Raw genomic sequence first — 22,580 nt, 5'->3', positions numbered from 1 at the left:
GTGCCCCAAACAATGCCACGGGGAGCCTGGGGGGGGGGGGAAAGTGATGATGGAGGAACAATGCTTGTCTGATCCTGGCCATCTGTCCTGGGAGCCACTCTTGCAGAAGCGACGTCTTCCAGCCGCAAATGAGATCCCTGTGGAGGCTGGACAGCGGGGCCTCTAGCCGAGCAGATAAGCCAAGCCAGCGCAGGGGAGCGTGACGGGGTCCAAAGCCCTGGGGGTCTCATTAAAGGCAGGAGATAACGGGCGCTTCCTTTCTCCCCTTCCCCTACAGGGGCTCCATGACAAGCCTGGAGTCGTGCACGAGTGGATTTTCGCAATTCAGTGGAGCCACCAACTCCTCCGCCCGATCGCAAAGCAGCTCTTTGGTTTCCAGGTAGCATCATCTGGGAAGATGCAGAGCCCCCGGACGGACGGCTGGGCCAGGATGCTTTCTTTGAGGCTGCAACCCGCGGAGGCTGAGGGAGGAGACGCCCAGGGATGCTTTTATCAACTGGCTTGAAATCAGTCCCTTCCTTCCCTCTCTCTTCTTCTTCCTCCTTCCCTCCATCCCTCCCTCCCTCTGTCCCTCCCCTTCTTTCTTTCTTTCTTTTCCTTCCTTCCTTATTTCCTTTTCCTCTCCTCTCCTTCCCCCCTCCCTTCTTCTCCTTCTCTCCTTCCCTCCTCCCTCCCTCCATCCCTTCCTCTCTCCCTCCCTTTCTTTCTTTTCCTTCCTTCCTTATTTCCTTTCCCTCTCCTTTCCTTCCCCCGTCCCTTCTTCCTCCTTCTCTCCTTCTCTCCTTCCCTCCTCCCTCCCTTCCTTCCTTCCCTCTCCTCTCTCCCTTCCTCTCTCCCTCCCTTTCTTTCTTTTCCTTCCTTCCTTATTTCCTTTCCCTCTCCTCTCCTTCCCCTCCCTTCTTCCTCTCTTTCTCCTTCCCTCCTTCCTTGTCTCTCCTTCCTTCCTTCCTTTTCCTCCCTCCCTCCCTTTCCTTCCTCCCTTCCCTCCTTCCTCCATCCCTTCCTTACCTCGCCTTCCTTCCTTCCTTTTCCTTCTTTCCCTCCTTCCTTCCTTCCTTTTCCTTCTTTCCCATTCCCATCTCCTTCCTTCCTTCCCATTCTCATCTCCTTCCTTCCTTCCTTCCTTCCTTCCTTCCTTCCTTCCTTCCTTCCTTCCTTCCTTCCTTCCTTCCTTCCTTCCTTTCTTTCTTCCCATTCTCATCTCCTCCCTCCCTCCCTCCCTCCCTCGAAAACAGCTTCTAAATCATGAAGACTGGCCCCTCCCCTACTGTACATTAGCCAACCTGTCGGTTAGAAGGCCGGCAGTACTATTTTTGCATGGATTTTACAACATTCGTAGGGTTAAAGGGCTCTTCCCAGTCGGCACGATTCCATGAAAATGTAGAGCTAGCTGAGGTTGCCTTACCTATTAGGGCTTTTAGAGCCAAAAACCAACAACACAACACCCCTCCCGGCCCCTGGTCAGCTTCGTTGTGCATGGGCAATGCCGTTGATGTTCTAGCAAGGTACAAACAATACGCCTGGAGGGCAGAATTGAAATACAAAGTGTACATAACACAGAATTCGGAAGTGGGGTGCGTGGCAGATTCACATTTCTGGGTAACTTCAGGCAGGAAACGTAACTTAGAGACCTACATATTACTGTCTAATGCAGGGGTGGCTGGGGAATTCTGGGAGTTGAAGTCCATCGGTCTTAAAGTTACCGAGACTGGACACCCCTGGACTAATGTGTTGGAACTGAGAAATACCCAGTTGTTTTCCTTCCGTGCACTGAAACAGCTCTAATTTGAAAGGAGCACCTGTTTCTCTCTTCCCTCTTTTATTTCCTCAGGTCTGTGAGCAATAATTGAAGCCGATCTCTGCCCGATGGGTTTGCTCAGGGTTGAAAAAGTGTTTCACTCTCTCTCTATATGTATATATATATATATCTATATCAAGGGCTAAGCAAAGCAATATTTCATTTCTTACAAGGCACAAAAACTCTTTCACAGTGTTAAGGAAGCAATTGTTTTAGGAAGCCAGAGCTAACACAAGTTAGGGTAGGCACTTTAAAGAGCGTGTGCGTGGGTGTGAGCGTGTGCGTGCGTGCATGCATTTTGTGAGTGTGTATGTATATATCTATATATATATATACAGTATATACAGATAGATGTAGGGAACTTAAATTCATAAGTCCCATTTTACGGAAACAAGAATTAAGGCTTAAATTAATTATTTGTATCATTTTATAGGCACAACTTGATTATTTATTCGGTGATATACTTCCTTGTTTAAGTATTGGCCTTTTTTTTAGCCAAAAAAGAATGGAGTGGGGTTCTGGTAACTTCAGGTTTATACTTTTGGGTGTGTGTGTGTGTGTGCCTAGTTTCTAACTAGATATTTTTAGATGCCTGCCTGCATTACACAGAAGAAACGGCAGATTTCCGATTATCTTGAATTTATGAGGTGATTTTTTTAAAAAAGCGATCAGGAGTCCGTTGTCATCAAGGAACTGTTGTGATGAAATCCTACAGTGGAGAAACTTTGATTATTATTTTTTTAAAGTATTAGTTTTCCTCAAACGAGGACATCAAGGACTCAAAGAAAATCCGTTGTGATTTATCCGGAAAGAAATGTTTGAAATGACTATACAAAGAGATGAAAAAGGAATCTAATGGACGGGCGAGAAACTTCTAATTAGGAGTTGAACTGTGGGGTTTTCTTGCAAAGCTTATTTCCCCTTTTCCTGCAACGACAGGATGAATAGGGAGGCAGTCGGAAAAGATTCAGCACGCCTCATATTATGTTCAGAAGCTGCTTTGGAGGGAGAATACAGGAAGTCCTCGACTTAACAGCCGTTTGTTTAGTGACCGTTCAAAGTGACATGACCATTTTTCACAGTTACGACCTTTGTAGCATCCCCATGATCAAGTGATCAAAATTCAGATGCAACTGGCTCGTACTTATGACTATTGCAGTGTCTCAAGATCATGTGATCCATTTTGTGACCTTCTGACAAAGTCAGTGGGGAAGCCAGATTCACTTAACAACCTAGCTTACTAACCTATCAACTGCACTGATTCACTTAACAATGTAAGGCCAGGAAAGATTGTCAGTTGGGACAAAACTCACTTATCAACCGTCTTGCTTAACAACAGAAATTTTGGGTTCAAGTTGTGGTCATAAGTTGAGGACTGCCTGTACATAATCCACCAGGGATCTTCCTGTTCATTGCCACAGTTACTTCCATCAAGAGAACTGAAGAAGGAATCTCATTGCCTAACCGTGTCTTGAAAATAGGATGTGCAAATCCACACAAATCTAGGCTGCTTCGTTGGATGTTGCACAGAATTGCACACAACATGCTCCTGCTATTATTATTGTTATTGTTATTATTATTATATTATTATGGTTGACTGCACAGTCATCCATCTTTAGACTGAGTTTGGCATTTTTATCTACCTACCGAGTCCTTTCTGAGGACCTGGAATAGGCAAATGGTTGATTGATAGTGTTCAAAGTGTCACAGGATGTTACTATTATTATTATTATTATTATTATTATTATTATTCATTCAAGGCAACAGGAGGGAGGCGGGGGAATTTCGAGCAGAAACTGGAAAGTCAATAAACGATCTTGTAATCCTCCGTGTTTTGTTTTTTTTCCTTCCTGCCATTGTACATAACACAGACTCGCCACAAAGGAAAAGCTCCTTACTGGAAAAAAGCAGGATGAATAACGCTTGAACAACAGTGCAAGTCGGAATGTTGTAATTTCTCCTACAGTATAAAATATGGCAGTGGTGGCGAACCTATGGCACGGGTGCCAGAGGCGGCACTCAGAGCCCTCTCTGTGGGCACGCGCGCCATTGCCCCAGTCCTAGGCCTTCAGCTGGGTTTTATAAAACCTTTTTGCTTTAGGCCTCCGCCGCCGTGTGCAAAAAAAAAAAAAGGTTCAATCAGTCAATTCCAACTTCTCGCAGGAAAAAAAAATCTCACAAAGTTGGAATTGATTGATTGAACTTTTTAGTCCCACCCAGTCTGCCGTTACCGCTGCAGTCACACCCACCCAATGGGCCACACCCACCCGGCACCCGACGATGCATAACTGGGTTTTGGGTTGCAATTTGGACACTCGGTCTCTAAAAAGTTCGCCATCACTGAAATATGGCAATCTTTAGTTTGTGTGTGTGTGTGCGCGCGCACGCACATGCACACACAGGCAAGTGTTGCGCAATGAAGCATGCTTCAGCAGCCGAACAGGATAGGTACTCCTCAATTTAAAACCCCCATCAGTTGTAAGCAACCGATGACCGTTTTTCACCCTTAACAACTGTTGCAGCCTCCCCACAGTCACGTGATCAACCTTCAGAGGCTTGGCAACTGACTCATGCTTAGGACGGTTGCAAAGTCCTGGGGGGTGTCACACGATAAGCAAAGTCAACAAGATTCACTTAACAAGCGTGTTACTTAACAACTGCAATGATTCACTTTAACAGCTGTGGCAAGCGAGGTTGTAAAATGGGGCGAGGCTCACTTAACAACTGTCTTGCTTAGCTCAGTTGTGGTTGTAACTCGAGGGTTACCTGTACTGTCTGTGTTACTAGGAGGAGGGAACTACTCCGTGCATCCTTTACTTCTGTGGGCTGAGATGTTTCTTATCAAACCATTGCTCTGATGGTGGCTGTTCCTCTTTAAAGTCTCTCCAGGATATTCCCATGGACCATTGCACGGGTGTTGGAAAGAAAACAAGTCCCAAAGATGCTTTTTCAAAAGGCAACTGGACTGTCTATTTTTTTTTCTAAAAGAGGTTTCGCTTCTCATCCAAGAAGCTTCTTCGGTTCTGGAGAACTGGAGTTCTGAACTGAAGAAGCTTCTTGGATGAGAAGCGAAATGTCTCCAAGGAAAAACAAAGAAAGCCCAGTTGCCTTTTGAAAAAGCACCTTTGGGACAACCAGGATCTGGATGTTATATACTCCTGGCCACTTTCCTTCGTGATCAGAGGCAAGCTCGCCTTGACCAATAACCAGCCAAGACCCAGTGAAGGCCTTTTGTTTCGTTTATTGCAATAAGCGGGGAGAGAAGCTATCAAAGCTTGGTTCTCTCCAAAGTTCCAACCCAAAATATTCCCTTCTTTGTACATCCCTGTCCCGGCCGCCCCATCCCTCCTCTTTCCCCATTGGCTGAGGTACTATGAGGTTACACTCTTTCCGACCGCCTCCTGTATATTTCCTGCGACATACTAAATCATACATCACGCGTACATTAAAATTAAGAGATAATTTATTCTTCTGCTGAATTTCTTCTTGAATTGTCCCCTTTTGCTTGCCCATTTGTCTCTAATGTTGCTGGCTTGAGGCAAGTGTAGGACGGTCCTTGGGTGAATTTAGGTCCTTTGTTTGGGGGGGAAGTCAATGTGAGAGAGAGAGAGAGAGAGAGAGAGAGAGAGAGAGAGAGAGAGAGAAAGAGCAAGAGACGGAGAGGGAGAGGGAGGAAGAAAGAGAAAGAGAGAAAGAAAAAGAGAAACAGGGACAAAGAGAAAGAAAGCGAGAGAGAGGGAGAGAGAGGGAGACCCGAAATTGGTTAATTCAACAAGCAGGCTTAGCCTGTTGTGTGAACCAACCAACCAGCATTAGACCGAAATCTTTAATTTATGATTTTGTGAAGTTTGGGAGTCTTTCGCCTAGCCCCCTTTAGTTTTAAGAATAAGCCTGCGAGGGAGGTTAGGCAGGACACGTGATGGGCTCCGCGACTGAGTGCAGCGTGGGCATCTCCAAGACCGGGCAGCTCTCGTTCTGATCATGAGAATGGGCAACCCGCAACTTTCCAGAGTGTGACCGTGTTCTGCTCAGCCGGTGTGAGATGTTCTCGGTGGGGTAGTTTTTATCAAATTCTTCTAGTTAGAATTTGAGCTTTTTTGTTTTTAATGTGGCAAGTACTGAAGGAGAGTAACAATATTTGGAACAGTTCACGTGAAAGCTTCCGATGAAGATGAGCAGTAAGCTTAAAAAGCGCTTGACATTAAAAGGCGGGTTGCCCAGCCCTGCCGGATTTGCAAAGCTACTGCCTGAATATTTTGTTATTTCTATATAATAAAAAAAAATTAGACTGCCCCCCCCCCACCATTTCCTTAAACAGAAGCTTCCAGGGATGCAATGAAAACAACACGAAAAGTCATCCACAGGAGCAAAGTTAAACCATTAAGGCAATGTTTCTCAACCTTGGCAACGTAAAGAGGTACGGACTCCAATTCCCAGAATCCCCCACTCAACTTGACTGGGGGATTCTGGGAGTTGAATTCCACCCGCATCTTCAAAGTTGCCAAGTTTGAGAACCACTGCGTTAAAGCATTATATTAAGACATTAAACATTAAAGTGCAGGTTTTAAACTCCTTCCTAAACTGTAAGTGCCCGAATTCGCGTTTTATTTTTCAAAGCTGGCTTAAAAACCCTTTTTGGGGTTCAACGTTTTAAATAGAAATAGGCAGACGCCTGTATTTATGTAGTTGGGCTTGCCACTTCTGTTGCAGTTTATTTGCTTATGTCACATTTTTTTAAAAAAAGGAATGCACGATTTAAATAAACTTTTGCTTTTGCAAAATAGACTTTTGCTTTTGCGGGGAAAGGAAAAGAAAAAAAAAAGCGAGCAGGGAGGCTGCTAACAGGTACGCCCCCATAGAGATAGGAATGTATAGAGGCGCTCCCTCGTCTCCAAAACCGCGATTCTATATTGATCCCGGAAACCGGAAATGGAGGCTTCCATTTCCGCTCTAGTTGAGCTCTATGGGCCGGAGCGGCCTCTCTAGCCCTGGGAGAGTTCGCCCTCCCTCCTTTCGTTGAGGCGTCTCTATGGTCGTGGGCGGCTGCGCGGGCCGTTCGAGGGCAGCGGCGGGAAGCCGGACCGAGCCGAGCCGGGCCGGGCAGCCATGGCCAAAGGTGAGCCGGGGGGTTCGGGGCCTTGAGAGCAAGGAGGGCGCCTTCGGTAGGATTTGTAGTTTCCTTCCCCCCCCCAAAAAAAGTTTTTCTTCTTCTTTTTGGATTTAACTAAATACGGCAGGCAGAAGCTCGTCAGGTGTAGCTCTCTTCCATGCTTGTGGGTCAAAAAAGCATGGTAGGATCCTCTCTCATCAAAAAATGGGTGCTTAAAAAGCCCAGGAGTCCAGAGTCGGTGGGTCAGAAACAGGCAGAAGTCCATCAGGTCGAGCCCTTTTGCCCCTGGGCATGGGCTTCACTGGGGTAGTTTAGACCGTTGGGTTGTGGCTCAGGAGTCCTGCCTGTCTGGGAAGGAAAATAAGGCAGGTGAGTTATAAGGCAGAAGTTTGCTAGATGCAGCCTAGCAAGGGGATGCTTCGTGGGTTGGATGTCTGCCTGCTGCATAGCTGTATCTGTTTGCTTAGCCTTAGATGGATAGGCTGCCAAATCCCAAAAAGGGGGGCAATATGTAACAATACAATGTGCAATATTTAACATATATGACAGTATTAACAGATGGGTTAATATCAGTCTTCTCCTGTTGGAGAGAACAGATTTGATCAACTGAGTAACAGCTAAAAATCCATCAGGTGCAGCTGTTCTCCACCTCTCTATGAAGGCAACTGTTGAACTGCACAGCTTTGGAGTGTAACTGAATGGGGGGGGGGGGAGAAGGAAAGGAACTATCAGTGAAATGCTTTTGTAGGAGGCAGAAATTCACCAGGAGGCAACTGGACTTTCTTGTTTTTCTTTGAAGACCTTTCGCTTCTATCTGTGTGCGTGTATATGTCGGCTTTTATATGCTTTTTATATTGTATTTTCTTCACTGGAGTTCTGTTTTAACTATTGCAATTTACCTTCAGATTTCTTCCAGTCATCATTTTAAAATCTATATACTGGAAGCCTATTCAGAATGAATGGGGCGTTCAGCATTGGGAATACTAATTGGGGGCTCACTGCTCTTTTATTCTAACTCTCCTCCCCCCCTCCTCCCCCCAGTGTGGCAGCATCCTTATCTGAACATCTTCAAACATTTTAAAGTCGAAGAATGGAAAAGATCCACCAAGGATGGGGACGTGACAACCTTTATGGTAAGGCCAAATTTCTTGACGTTTCTCTCAGCAGCTTGAATATAAATTGCATTTGCTCAGTTTCCTGTGGTATTCGAGAGTTAGCTTACTCTAACATCTGAACTTAGCTTATTCCAGAGATCATGGTTGAGGTGTGCCTTAACTTCACCAGAATTGCATAGGCTGAATGAATCCCTTAAACTATCTATGGATGAACTCATGGTGTAGAGCTACACTGTATGAAAACACAGACAGGTTTCAGACCAGCTGGTCATTTGTGAGTGGGCAGAGATTAAGTGTGACTACAGGTAGCCCTCAACTTATAACCACAACTGGAATTTCTGTTGCTAAGCCAGCTGGTTGTTAAGGGACTTGCATCTGATTTTATGACCTTTGTTGCGATGCTTGTTAAGTGAATCACTGCAGTTGTTAACAGAATCGTGAGGTCGTTAAGCAAATCCAGCTTTTCCCATTGACTTTGCTTGTTGGAAGCTGGTTGCAGGTAGTGATCACATGACCCAGGATGCAGCAAGCGTTGCAAATACATGCCAGTTGCCAAGTTTTATAAGGGTGGAGAAGGGATAAAGTTGGTATGAGTATTGGGTGGGGTTGAGGAATGGGATTGAGGTAGGGGTAAGGGTAAGTACAATAGTAGGGTTACCCTCAGAAACAATTCAACACTTTAGCAAGCAGACTATCGTCCGGGTATAAATATTAAATAACAGTAGTTAATTTGATACTAAACAATTATAGTCACTAGTAGCAACGATAATCATAAAAATAAAGCTTAGTCAATCTTACAGTTTCTCCTATGCCAAACCAAATTTTAAGGTCTGTTTGTTCTCTCCATTCAGGACAAGACTTTGAAAGGGACAGTATATCGCATTAACGGGGCTGTTCCGGCCAGCAACTACCTCCAGCTTCCCAAGACTGGCACCCAATCTTTGGGTCTCACTGGTCGATATATCTACATCCTCTTCAAACCTGCACCTGGCAAATATTTTGTCGTGCACCTGGACGTTGCCACCGAGGTGAGTGTGAGTCTATTCCTAGCACCATGATGGCCGTGGGTACAATAATAGCATAAGTTAAAATGTGCTTGGAAGCACTGTAGTCTTCTCGTGATACCTGCATAACACAACATTTATTGACTATTTGTTCCCATTGTTTCTTTCCCACTTTTCAGAGTAGCCATCCTTCCAAAGACACTTGCAAACAATATAACCACTTTTAATAAGAATACAGCATTTTAAAAAGACAAATAAAAACATTTTTAGGATCCTTCCCACAGGCCAATAGAATGGAGTGAGAGAAGAATGAACACGGCTAAAGAGCCTGGATATTCGCCACCTGCTTTTCTAATATTTTTTTCTAGAAAAAAAAATGTTGCCATTTGGGAATTCTGATACAGTCTGTTTGTTTAGTATTTTACAAGTTGTTGCTTGATGCTGTATGGGAGATTTGTTTTCCTAAGCACTGCAGCTGTCAGTTTTTTTGAGGCTTACTTTTGAATTACTGTCTTAATAATAATAATAATAATAATAGTAACAACAATAACAACAACAATAATAATAGAAGAATTGGGTTAATCAGGAGGAAACTGGTAACACCTTATCAGACTAACAGATTTTATTAATTTAAAACATTGATATAGGTGCCAATCTTAACAAATTCTGGGCAGCACTCAACCAAAAAAACCACCAATATTTTACTTTATTTTATTTTATTTTATTAGTATTTTATATTTTATTTTATTATTTCATATTTTGTTCTATTTTATTTTATTATTTTATTTATTTTATATTTTATTTTATTGATTTTATATTTGTTTTATTTTATTATTTTTATTTTTTAATTTTTAATTTTAAATAATAATAAAAATATTTATTTTGTAAAAAATAATACAAATTTAAAATAATCTTATTTATTTTGGTAACATTTCTTAATCTGAGAAAATGCTACCAGGCTCCTTATTTTTCCTGACTTGTTTGTAGATTATACTTTAATCTCTGCACTTGCATTTAAGGAGTGGTCTGAAGTAGCAAGGATTATTCTACATTCTCCATGAAACGACAAAGTGTTTTGCTTGGCATCCTGACCCTGTATTGGGTTTAGATTTAGATACAGAGACATGTACAATACATAGGTCTGGCAGAAACAGAATAAGTTATGCAAGTGGAAAACTCTCCAAAATGAAAAGCAGCGTAGGAGAGAATTTACTTCCTGGCTGAAATCAGACAGTCTATATCAGGGGTCTTCAAACTTGGCCCTTTTACGACTTGTGGACTTCAACTCCCAGAATTCTTTAGCCAGCGTGCCTGGCTGAGGAATTCTGGGAGTTGAAGTCCACAAGTCGTAAAAGGGCCAAGTTTGAAGACCCCTGGTCTATATAAATAGCAATATTCAGCTTTGGTTCTCTTTTGTGGGCTGTCTTTTGTGTTGTTCCCAGTATGATAATCCTGTCTCTATGAACCAGCTCTGTTTCTTTTCATTTCTAGGACAGTCAAGTGGTCCGTATTTCATTTTCTAACCTCTTTAAAGAATTCAAGTCCACAGCCACATGGTTGCAGTTCCCATATATCTGTGGGGCAACTCGTGGCTCAGTCTATGAAAGTACAGCCAAGACTTCTAAGCGAGGTAAAATGCAAAGAAGGTCTAATAAAGATTGGGGGGGGGGGGTTGCCTTAGATTTTATCTTCAGGACTTTAGCAATGTGGGTCTAACTTTCCTGAGAACTGAGTTGATGGTTTAGACTGAGTTTTTACTAACGAGACAATTGAACTCTGAAGAAGAGAGATTAGCAAATGATCCATTAATGCTGTGTTTTGGCAATTCCAATAATGCTTCTGAGGCTGTCTCTCCATCAACTTAACCATCGTTCCAGTAATCTGAATATCTTAACATTGTAGAGTTTGTAAAGTAAGGGAGGATGGATATTCCAGTGCAGCTTATCATGAGGGCAGCCAGATTGAGAAAGGAAATTTTCAGGAACAGAAGCTAAACATTGATGCCTTTTCTAAGGACACCTGGTAGTTTATATTTGAGGCGCAAGATAAATTGGGCATTTTCGGCTTGAGTGTCCATACTTCTACTTCCTTGTCTAAAGAAATGATTAGATCTCAGAGATGAGCCCATTTGTGCATAAGGTTTGAGGTTGGGGTTTTTGAAATGGGTCAAATGCCTATAGAAATTCAACTCTCGCTGGCACGTTTGGGCCTTCAGATCTGGTGGGCCTCGCCCCCAGCAACGTGCGATGGACGTGTTTGATGCTTGATCTCCGCCACGTTCTCGGCCTCTACTTGAACAGAACCTACAGTCACCTGAAAAGCGTCAAGCTGTGCTCCAACATGTTGGTGAAAAACCTGTTCACCAGCGATTTGCTCTTTGACCCAGGTAAGAGTCTTGAAGAGCTGAATACAGGTCGTCTCGACTTAACGACCGTTCATTTAGCGACGGTTCAAAGTTACGACGGCACGGAATGCAGTGAGCGAATGACCCTTTTCCACACCTACGACCGTTGCAGCGTGCCCACGGTCACGTGATCAAAATCCGGACGCTTGGCCACTGACTCACATTTATGACGGTCGCAGTGTCCTGGGGTCATGTGATTTTTTCCCCCCCTTTGCCACCTTTCTGACGAGCAAAGTCCATGGGGGAAGCCAGATTCACTTAACAACTAGTAGGAAGGTGGTGGAGAGTGAGGAAGAGGAAGAAGAGGGAAAGAGACAAGTTGGTTGGGGGTGGATGCGGTTTGGGGGGAAATGGGTGGGCAATACCAAAAGTGGTGTGTATCAATTAGTTTTATTTTTTATCTGAAGTATTTTTAAGATTGTAATGTATTGTAAAATTGAAAATAAAAACTTTTATAATAAAAAAAACACAACTATGTTACTAACTTAACAACTGCAGCGACTCGCTTAACAATTTTGGCAAGGAAGGTCGCAAAACGAGGGAAAACTTCACCAGTGTCTCGCTTAACAGCAGGCTTTTCAACATCTGGGCATCCTTTCAGCGAAGAACAACCACATCCGTCTCATCCTTTTTTTCTTCTTTCTTTTTTTCCTGTTAGCACTGACCTCTTGTGAGGCTCACCAGTCCAAGATGGCTTTGCACGGTTTCTCTCCCATGCCTCGGGAAATGGCATTTCCTGTGCCCAAAGGAGAACTGTGGCATGATCTCTATGATTACATTCGGTAGGTTTGGCTAAATTTCTCTTTCTTTTACCTCTAATTTCCTTGCCTTCGTATTTTGGGGATTTTTTGCTCTGCGTAATATTGCTCAGCCCGAAAGAAAAATGCGCGAGGAATATGTTTGTGATTTGGAGGGGGGGGGGCTTTGTCAGAATAGAAATTCCACAACTGAGGTGTTCCTAATGGAAACTCCTGCTTTGAGACCGCAAAACCTGTACACTGTATCATTCCCTGAGCTAAAATATTTATTGTAGATTACAGAATCAAGTTTGTCTAGTCAGATTGAATTGACCACCATCATTTAGAATGCAAGACTTTGTCTTGCTGGCTGATAGAGGCTGGATAAAAATTCAGTCTGTCGTGCATTAGCTTTTCTCTGATTCTTTTTCTCCAGGTTCCCTTCTAATGGATCCAAAATGCCATTTGATTCCATTCAGAAAAGCACTTTGAATTCCTATGCTGGTGAGTGAGTGAATTCAGGAGACTTAAGAAAACCGGAAATAACGCCGGTACAGCTTTCTGAACCACCAACCCTCTTAACAGGATAAATCAAGAATATATTGAGATATAACTCCATTTATGCCTGGATTGATTTATTAGGCTGATGGATCATTTCGTGTCTATTTGTAGGTATCTTCTCTCTCCCTGACGACAGATGTCTCTGAAACCCTAGTGCAGCTGTTCCCCAACCTTAACAATTTTTAAGAGGGTAGACTTCAACACCCAGAATTCCCCAGCCAAGGTTGAAAAAAATACTGCCCTAGTGTCCTAGACCACAGACTGAAAGCAGTTCTAGAAGGAGGAAACTGATAATGAGCCATGATCCTAATTGTACCTTTATTATATACAGTATATACAGCCATCCATCTTATCCAAGTCATTCTGGGCTGCTAACAGGCCCGAGGGAAAACCCAAAAGCCAAAGCCAATGTAAAATAGGGCAAAATGGCGTTGAGAAGGACCATCCCAGGATAACTGAGGCACCTCTGAGCAACTACACACACACACACACACACACACACACCAGCATGCATAGCAGGCTCCATATCCTGAGGCAGTGGTGGTGAAGCTATGGCACGGGTGCCAGAGGCAGCACTCAGAGCCCTCTCTCTGGGCACGCGCGCCATTGCCCCAGTCCTAGGCCTTCAGCTGGGTTTTATAAAACCTTTTCGCTTTAGGCCTCAGCCGCCGTGTGCAAAAAAAAATAAAAAAAAATTCAATCAGTCAATTTCAACTTCTTGCGGGAAAAAAAAGATTTTGCAAAGTTGGAATTGATTGATTGAACTTTTTAGTCCCACCCAGTCTGCTGTTATCACTGCAGCCACGCCCACCCAATGGACCACACCCAGCCAATTGGCCACACCCACCTGGCACTCGACGATGTATAAGTGGGTTTTGGGTTGCAGTTTGGGCACTCGGTCTCTAAAAGGTTCGCCATCGCTGTCCTGAGGTCTTCATTGCTTCCAACTTTTCAGCTGGCCATCTTGAAGATGATCCAGTGACCCAGGTTCCCAAGGACGTGTCTCTGAGCAAGCCGGTTCGGGACCGGGTGTCTCTCATCCAGCAAATCACCAGTCCCAAAGAGGTATGTAAGCTTTGATCTTCCTTACATCCAGAATTGACAAACACCTACCACCATTCCCTGTGCTAATGTAATAGAGACTTGGCAACTTGACAACAGTTCGTTTAGTGACTGAAGTTACAACAGCACCGTTGGACACAGGATCAAAATTTGGACGCTTGGCAACTAGTGTGTATTTATGACGGTTTGCAGCGTCCTGGGTTCACGTGATTCTCCTTTTGTGACCTTCTGACAAGCAAAGTCAGAACTAAGGAGAATCTTCCTGACAGTTAGAACAATTAACCAGTGGAACAACCTGCCTCCAGAAGCGGTGAATGTTCCAACACTGGAAGTTTTTAAGAAGAAACTGGACTTAGAAGGAGGGTAAAATTTACTCCACAATTATTTTTGCTAGGCATAGTTACTGATTGTGATACAAAGGAGGTTATATTGATGTTAAATTTGATTACAGCCGCAAGGCTGTTAGTAGGACAATACTGGAAGAAGGAATCTTTGCCTACAATGCAGGAATGGTTCCTTAAAGTGTCTTATTTGGCGGAAATGGCAAAGATTTCGGCTTTTTTAAAGGAACAAACGCAAGAGAAATTTCTTGCTGTTTGGGATAAATGGATAAAATTTATACAATTTAAATTGGATATAAAAAATATCACATAGCTTTTTCATAACTTTTATTTTTATATATATATATATATATATATATACATATATCTTACTGTTATATTTTCTTTTTTTATATATATATAATTTTTTTAATTTTTTTTAAATTAAGCCTATATTCTGCTCTGATAAGCTCGGGGGGGGGAAGGGGGTGGGTGTTTTGGGGGGGTCGGGGAAGGGGAGTTTTGTTATGTCATGTTTAGTTTTTCTGTATATGTTGTTTTTCGTTTTTGTATTGTTATTTTGTTTTTTTTTGTAAAAATTTATAAAATTTTCAATAAAAAAAAAAAAAAGAAGAAGAAACTGGACAGACATTTGTCCAAAATGGTATAGGGTTTCCTGCCTGAGCAGGGGGTTGGACTAGATGACCTCCAAGGTCCATTCCAACTTTATCATTATTATTATTATTATAAAGTCAACGGGGAAGCCAGATTCACTTCACAACGGTGTTCCTAACTTAACAACTGCAGTGATTCACTTAACAACTCTGGCAAGATTCGCAAAATGGGGCAACATTCCCATAACAACTGTCTCATTTAGCAAGATAACATTTTGGGCCCAACTGTGATCGTAGGTTGAGGGACTCCCTGTGCAGAATTCACTTCAAATCTTAGCTTGCTGCTGTCCCACCCTTAGCTCGGTTGCTTCTCGTTGAAGAAAGGATCAGCATACTTTCGGTTCAGCCTCCGCTTTCCAAAACTTTTTTTTTTTTTTTTTTTGGGAAAGATGCCTCGCCAGTCTCCCCTTCTTACAAAACACATCCCCAAGATCCACCCGTCGAGGTCCAAGCCTGTGTGGACAGCCTGCCTGATGGACCAGTGCCTGAGAGAAGGGTCCCAAGGCAGAGGAGATTCCTGTTTCCCCCCCTCTTCGATGGACGATGGTAGCATTCATGTTTACGCCCACAAAAATGGGGATGGTCGTGTCGGTGCTGTTACCGTCGACTCTGACGAGGTAAGCAGCAGCTTCGAGCTGTTCTTCCTTAAGGCCTCCCTTATGTATGCGGCGGGTGCTTCGAATGTGCAGCTTCTCGGTTGAATACGACCTAACAAAAAACGTTTTTTTTACCCAAACCAGCTTGTAACATTCTTCGTTCCTCCCATCCTCTTTGCCCCTAACCCTTAACGCAGTGGTTCTCAACCTTTTTAATGCCGCGACCCCCAACCGGTCGTAAGTCGAGAGCTACTCCACCGGTTGTAAGTCAAGGACTACTCAACTGGTGCAGCACCGTTTGCAGAATGGGACTTTTGGCGGGCTCAGCAGGGCAGAGACAGCCTGGATAATTCCTATTGGCTTTGGAAAGCCAATAGAATTAGACTCTATTCAAGAGAGTCTATTCTATTGGCTTTCCAAAGCCAATAGAATAAAAGGGAGTAGCACAGCTAAGGAAAAGGGGGAAAAAATGGCGGACTGCGTTGTTTGGTGACCCCCGTGAAATGGTCGTTCGACCCCAAATGGGGTCCCGACCCACAGGTTGAGAACCACTGCATTAACGTGTCCTTTTTTTCTCCAGAACCAATACATGCCGACAGCAGGGCCAAAGACCATCTCTGTCAAGAGCTCTGTTCCCTGCACGGTGAGAAGCAATTTTATTCTTTTACAGCCTGTATCTCTGAAGACTCTCCTGGTTTCACAGCAGGAGACTTTCACCTTTGAGATGCAATTCGTGTCTGGGCTACAGAACTACTTCTGAGCCTCTTTCATTTTTTTCCTTCCTCCCATCAGCTGCTTTCTGTGATTGATGATATTTTAATTCTAGCCATAAACAGGGGGGGGGGAAATTGGGCCAATGATGAATGATGGAAGCTGCTTAATACCAAATTAGGCTTTTGGACTATGAGAATATTTGTATGATCACCAGGCCTAGATGGAATCCCGGTCGAGTCTTATATAAAAATACGAGAGTTACTCCAATGAATAATGTTGGAAATTTAAAATGAGGTGTTGGTAGAGGCGATAGGTGTATAATAATGTATAATAATAATAATATGAATTATTCCTAGTAAGTAGTAGAATATGAAAGAAGGAAAACGTAAATAAGAAACAATGGGGCAATAAGGATAAATATTTCAAAGAAGAATGAGGGGGGAAATGTAAATAATAGAAGAGTACTGTAACAAATTGCTGTTAACAAAAAAGGATATATTACGTGTGTATGTGTGTAATGTTTGGTTGTGTTTTGTTTTGTTGTTCTAAAATAAAAATTAAAAAAAAATACCAAATCAGGCTGTTGACCCATCTAGATGAGTCGTTTTTCAAACATGCCAGCTCAGGAATTCTGGGAGTTGAAGTCTACACATCTTAAAGATCTCAGAGTTCAGGAAGAGACTGAATTATATATTGCCCAGAGATTGTTCACCCCTTCTTTAATGAAAAAAGCAGAACCACACTAGAGAGTTGTTGCTTGTGCTGATGCAGATGGATGCTTTTCACAGTTGTTGCTTCCTGACTCTCTGTAACTCGGGATTGGTTTTCAGAAGCTGCTACCAGATCCAATTCTGAAGCTGAAGAAGATTATTGGGTTTGGAGGTTGCAGCACCAAATGGGTCAGTATATTCTTATTTCACCAGCATATTGCCCTCCACTGGGGGGAAGAAAAGTCACGCATCCCAGTTGGAGCGCCCTAGAGGAAAAGCAAGATGAAAATGCAACATTATGGTAAGACAAGCAGGCTTCCAGGCAAAATGAGACTTTACTCTGAGTTGTAAGATGCCTCTAGGCCTTGGAATGCCATATATAAGAAGCCACGTTCCCAAAACTAATAGGTAAACCTTCCAATTGAATTAAACCAATTTGTGTGAATCATTCTGGCAATTGTTCATTTTGTATCTTCTTCAAAATGACAAGTTAGAATTTTAGAGGCACCTGCATATCCTCCAGCAGCCCCAGAGCCTCAGAAGGGGCACCTTTGTTGTGAAGGTTGTGACATTTTCTGCTTTTCCTTTCAGGCATTGTGGGCTTCTGGCAGTGCTCTAGTGGTCTACCCTTGCCATGCCCTGATTGTAGCCGTAGCAATTGATTCTGGCAAACAGAGGTTTTTTGCTGGCCACACCGACAAGGTATTTTCTCCTCCTTTTGTCTTAACATTTTAACATCAAAGTCATTCCAAGTATAGACATGTCCCTAACGTTGAAAGGATGCTTTACGGGAAATGTCTAAGGTAGTCCTTGACTTACGACCACATATGGAGCCCCAAATTTATTTTGTTAACTGAGATGTTTGTTAAGTGAGGTTTGCCCCCTTTTATGACCTTTCTTGCCACAGTTGTTAAGTGAATCACTGCAGTTCTGAAGTTAGTAATCCGGTGTCCTGGTTCCGATAGATGAAACCCTTCAAAAGAACTTCGAGGCGTTGTTTTTCTTAAAGAATCTTTTATTCGGGACAGGAGTTCACCCCATGGCGTGGTGCTTGGGTCTTGCACCTGCGCTGCCGACTTTCCCGCCGACAAGCTCAGTGTCTTTAACCACTTAGCCGCCGTGCCGCCCTATGGTTGGGGGGAGCAGGACATCTCATCATAAAGAATATTTCTCCCAGGTGTGTGGCCTAACTTCCCCATGCTGCAGGAAACCCTTTGCGCAGACAGTGGCCCGTTATTTTTTGCAGGTGGCAGCCCTGGCCTTCAACCACAAAAGCACTTTGCTGGCATCCGCACAGATGGGAGAAATGAGTGTGGTGCGTCTGTGGGACTTCCCAAGTGGGAAATGCCTTTGCGTCTTTAAAACTGGGATCCATTCCATCTCGTGCCTCAGGTAAGTGCCGGACATCCGGAAGAAGGGCGGGGATGGGGAAGGGAATGTAATAATAATAACAATAATAATAATAATAATAATAATGACAAAGTAGCAACAATGGTGCATTGGAAGATCTGCAAAAAATATCATTTGCCTGTAAGCAAAAACTGGTGGGATCATAAAATAGAGAAAGTCATAGAAAATGATAAAATTAAACTGCTCTGGGACTTCAGAATTCAAACAGACAAGCACCTGCAACATAACACCCCAGACTTAACAATTGTCGATAAGAAAGACAAAAAAGTCTGGATAGTGGACGTGGCAGTGCCTGGAGACAGCAGAATAGAAGAGAAAGAACTGGAGAAGATAACAAAATACAAAGACCTACAAATAGAAATAGAAAGACTGTGGCAAAAGCAAGCAAGGGTAGTACCAATAGTCATAGGCTCCTTGGGTGCAATCCCAAAACAACTGGAGCACCACTTGAACACCATTGGCATTGACAAATTCGCTATTAGTCAATTGCAAAAGGCGGCCTTATTAGGAACTGCTTCCATCCTGCGACGATATCTGTAATACCATCAAACATCCACATCTGCCTATCCCAGGTCCTGGGTAAGGACTCGATAGGTAGACAAAATGCCAAATCCAGTCTGAACATCTGGCTGACTGTGCGATGATCGATAATAATAATAATATACCAATAGTCATAGGCTCCTTGGGTGCAATCCCAAAACAACTTGAGCACCACTTGAAGACCATTGGCATTGACAAATTCGCTATTAGTCAATTGCAAAAGGCGGCCTTATTAGGAACTGCTTCCATCCTGCGACGATATCTGTAATACCATGAAACATCCACATCTGCCTATCCCAGGTCCTGGGTAAGGACTCGATAGGTAGACAAAATGCCAAATCCAGTCTGAACATCTGGCTGACTGTGCGATGATCCATAATAATGATGATGATGATGATGATGATGATAATAATAATAATAATAATAATAATAATAATAATAATAATAATAATAATAAAAGTTGGAAGGGACCTTGGAGGTCATCTGGTCCAACCCTCTGCTCAGGCAGGAAACTCTATACCATTTCAGACAAATGGCCGTCCAGTCTCTTCTTAAAAACTTCCAGTGTTGGAGCATTCACCCAGTTGTTCCACTGGTTAATTGTTCTCACTGTCAGGAAGTTTCTCCTTTGTTCTAGATTGCTTTTCTCCTTGATTAGTTTCCATCCATTGCTTCTTGTCCTGCCTTCAGGCACTTTGGAGAATAGCTTGATTCCCTCTTCTTTGGGGCAGCCCCTGAGATATTGGAAGACGGGTATCATGTCCCCCTCGTCCTTCTCTTCATTAAACTAGACATACCCAATTCCAGCCATTCTTTATATGCTTTAGCCTTCAGTCCCCTAATCATCTTTGTAAACTGGAAGAGCTCATAATGTCCCATATTGGTGTGTTGAGGGGGCTGAGGACACCAAGTGTGGCTTTTCTATCATGGAACAGCCTTCTGAGAGACATTAGTTTGGCCCCTCTATATGATGGCCCTCTTGAAGCTGTTGAAAACCAAATATGGCTTTTGGAGACTGAACAGTTGCCATTTTTTAAACCATGTTTTTATATGTTGCCTATAAGATTCTTATTCATCCAGGTCATAGTTGTCCCAAAGGTGCTTTTATTTTAAAGGCAACCAGATTTTCTGATTTCTTATCTATTATTAACTATTACATTACTGGCTCTTCTTGTCTGTTGTATTTTGTTCTTTTTATTTATTGAAGGATATTTTATTGTGTTTTAGTACACTGTTGCAAGCCACTGCAATCTCGAAGACCCGGCTGCGTACATAATCAGTAAAACGAACCAGCACTAACTAAATAAATAAATAAGGAAAGGCTTCTAGATTTGGTGATGAAGATTCCTTTAATGGTTTACCCTGAGTTTCCTTGAAACAGTTCATGAAACTTTCGACCGATCAAAATTCTATGCCTTGTTTGCATCTCCGTTAGTTGTCCCGACAGGCAGTGTCCTTCTCCAATTTTTAAGTTAGAACAGCCATCAGTAGCTTATTTTTACTTAACTGGAAATGCTGGACTATGCCTGCCATTTTTTTCCCCCCTCCAGTTTTTCATACAGCGGAAATGTCCTTTGTGGCACGGGGAAAGACAAGCGTGGGAAGACGGTGAGTAAATGGGCATTTTGTTTGTATAGCAGACCGAGGTGTTGAAGGTTTTCCTCACTTCACTCGCTTCTTTTAGTGTTACCTCAGAGGTCTCCGTGGGGCATCTATAGCTGCCAGGATCTGCAGAGGTATCTCTAGCCTTTCCCAATCCCCCAAACAAGATTTGTGGTGCTTGAGGACTTGGGAAACAATGCTCAGGGCCCAAAAAAAGATCCCTTCTCCCTGATTTGTGCTTTTAGGGGTTTGATTTCTGACTTGCTCACATTTAACTGGTTTGTGAATTGGTTTTACTGTCAGTTGCTGTCATCTAAAGTCAAGGGAGATGTATAATTGGTTCTGGAGTGGAGGAAGGGCGTCCTGGTCATGTATTCTTCATCCCGTCTACTTACTCCCAGAGATCAAAGTGCTAGAGCTGTTATGGCTAAAGATCTCATCCCAGGCAGAACCTTGATTCCAGTAGGATATTTTTTATATTATTAGAATAGTTGTCCTTTCTGTATTGGCTCTAGACCAGGGGTCGGCAACCTTGGCTCTTTTATGACTCATGGACTTCAATTCCCAGAATTCCTGAGCCAGCATGGCTCAGCTTGGAAACTTCTCCCTTTCCCCTCAGCATGGCTGGCTCAGGAATTCTGGGAATTGAAGTCCACCAGTCATAAAAGAGCCAAGGTTGCCTACCCCTGCCCTAGAAGAAGAGAATGACCAACCAGTTCTATTATTGTCAAGCCCATGGGTCTTCAGACTTGGCCCTTTTATGACTCGTGGACTTCAACTCCCAGAATTCCTGAGCCAGCATGGCTCAGCTTGGAAACCTCTCCCTTTCCCCTCAGCATGGCTGGCTCAGGAATTCTGGGAATTGAAGTCCACAAGTCATAAAAGAGCCGAGGTTGTCTAACCCTGCTCTAGACAAAGTTGGAGCTGTCCAAGTGCTGATACCTTGATGCCATCCTTCCATAAAAGGGAACATTAGAATTGCCCATAGATACAGTTGCCCCAAGGTACTATTTTTTTTTCTGATTAGTGTCACCTAGTTTTTAAACTGAAGAGAACATAGCTCAAGGTTAAACTGTGGGATCCTTGATGCTCTCTGAGCTTGGTTGTTTTCTTTCAGATGTTTCATTACCCAACAAATGTACCGGTGATGTTACTTCATCTGAATCTAGATGTCTAGCACTGAGAGAAAGAACAAGACTCCTATCCCCATCAGAATATTCTATAATGGCACTACTTTGCAGCTTATTGATTTCTGGTTTTTCAGATCCCAGTGTTCCTTTTCATTTCTAGGGTTTAGAGCAGCGTTCAAAATATCGTAGGTAAAATTTGTAAGTTTGTTTTGCTTTGAATCAGCTGTGAAGATCCTGAACCTTCTCTCCATTGACAAACCAGGAAGAACCCAAGTATTTTTTTTATAATATTTTATTAATTTTCTCATTTTACAATTGGGTATTTAAAAAGCAACGTGATGACTCAGTTGATCAATAGTTCAATAGCATACACAAGTCTTTAGTATACATCTCATATTACAACATCAAATATTTCCTCTCTTTTTCCATTAATATCTGCTATCTCATATTGGGCTAGTCCAATTCTTATTATTATCAACTAACTAAAAACGTGTTTGTTACAGTTAGCAAGTCACCATAAGCAAGCATTTACCCTTTGTGAGATAGACAATTGCTATCCTGTGGTCTCCTTATGGGGAGCAGCCATCGGAGCATATATGGGCAATCTCATGCTCTCCTTATCCAGAGAGGTTCCAAGGAACAAGTTTGCTCAGTGGTTCCTAAGTCTTTGCCATAGTTGTCAGCTCTTTGCAGATATGTCTTCAGTCCATCGTTCCTTCCTTGAAAATTCTGAGCTAAGATATATCTTCCAAGCCATTAATTCTGAGCTTGGTTAAAGTTTGGGAGTTGTAGAAAAGATTTTAGAGGTAGATTTGATCAGTTTTGTCCAGTCAAGGAAAGATCACTCTAGCTGTTGCACACTCTCTTGGCAGGTGGTGGTGGTGTGGAACACCATCCAGGTGAATCGTGGGGGAGAGGTGGTCACGCTGGCCAAAGCTCACACAGATGTGGACATTCGCGCCTTCAAGATTGCCTTTTTCGATGATACGAGGTAAAAGAACTGCTTGTTTACTTGAGGCTAACTGTCATCCTTGCAAGGAGAGCTCTCCAAAGAGTCTTTGAATCAGGTCTTCAGGAAACACCAGTTGGTTAC

At 42.9% G+C, this 22,580-nt stretch overlaps 2 protein-coding genes across 4 annotated transcripts in view; both read left to right on the top strand.

Moving 5' to 3' along the window:
- SEC14L5 (SEC14 like lipid binding 5) overlaps nucleotides 1–631 on the top strand; it is a 63,454-nt gene extending 62,823 nt beyond the window's left edge. For all 3 annotated transcript variants that reach the window (XM_039349813.1, XM_039349814.1, XM_039349815.1), the window contains one exon: nucleotides 278–631. In XM_039349813.1, the coding sequence (XP_039205747.1) occupies nucleotides 278–383 (106 nt within the window). In that variant the 3' untranslated portion in view covers nucleotides 384–631. The remainder of the gene's footprint in view (nucleotides 1–277) is intronic.
- Nucleotides 632–6,662: 6,031 nt separating this feature from the next.
- WDR90 (WD repeat domain 90) overlaps nucleotides 6,663–22,580 on the top strand; it is a 49,476-nt gene continuing 33,558 nt past the window's right edge. The window contains exons 1-15 of the mRNA XM_039349803.1: nucleotides 6,663–6,914; nucleotides 7,950–8,041; nucleotides 8,875–9,051; nucleotides 10,519–10,657; nucleotides 11,243–11,413; nucleotides 12,090–12,213; nucleotides 12,605–12,672; nucleotides 13,685–13,794; nucleotides 15,175–15,402; nucleotides 15,962–16,024; nucleotides 16,926–16,994; nucleotides 17,397–17,507; nucleotides 18,052–18,197; nucleotides 20,306–20,363; nucleotides 22,360–22,478. Coding sequence (XP_039205737.1) covers nucleotides 6,905–6,914; nucleotides 7,950–8,041; nucleotides 8,875–9,051; nucleotides 10,519–10,657; nucleotides 11,243–11,413; nucleotides 12,090–12,213; nucleotides 12,605–12,672; nucleotides 13,685–13,794; nucleotides 15,175–15,402; nucleotides 15,962–16,024; nucleotides 16,926–16,994; nucleotides 17,397–17,507; nucleotides 18,052–18,197; nucleotides 20,306–20,363; nucleotides 22,360–22,478 — 1,685 coding nt within the window. The 5' untranslated portion in view covers nucleotides 6,663–6,904. The remainder of the gene's footprint in view (nucleotides 6,915–7,949; nucleotides 8,042–8,874; nucleotides 9,052–10,518; nucleotides 10,658–11,242; nucleotides 11,414–12,089; nucleotides 12,214–12,604; nucleotides 12,673–13,684; nucleotides 13,795–15,174; nucleotides 15,403–15,961; nucleotides 16,025–16,925; nucleotides 16,995–17,396; nucleotides 17,508–18,051; nucleotides 18,198–20,305; nucleotides 20,364–22,359; nucleotides 22,479–22,580) is intronic.

The sequence above is a fragment of the Crotalus tigris genome, unplaced genomic scaffold, assembly GCF_016545835.1.
Source record: "Crotalus tigris isolate CLP2741 ecotype Arizona unplaced genomic scaffold, ASM1654583v1 scf7180000018301.7375997, whole genome shotgun sequence".
Classification (NCBI taxonomy): domain Eukaryota; kingdom Metazoa; phylum Chordata; class Lepidosauria; order Squamata; family Viperidae; genus Crotalus; species Crotalus tigris.
Note: the sequence above shows the minus strand (reverse complement) of the source record. Positions and strands in the feature narration are given on the sequence as shown.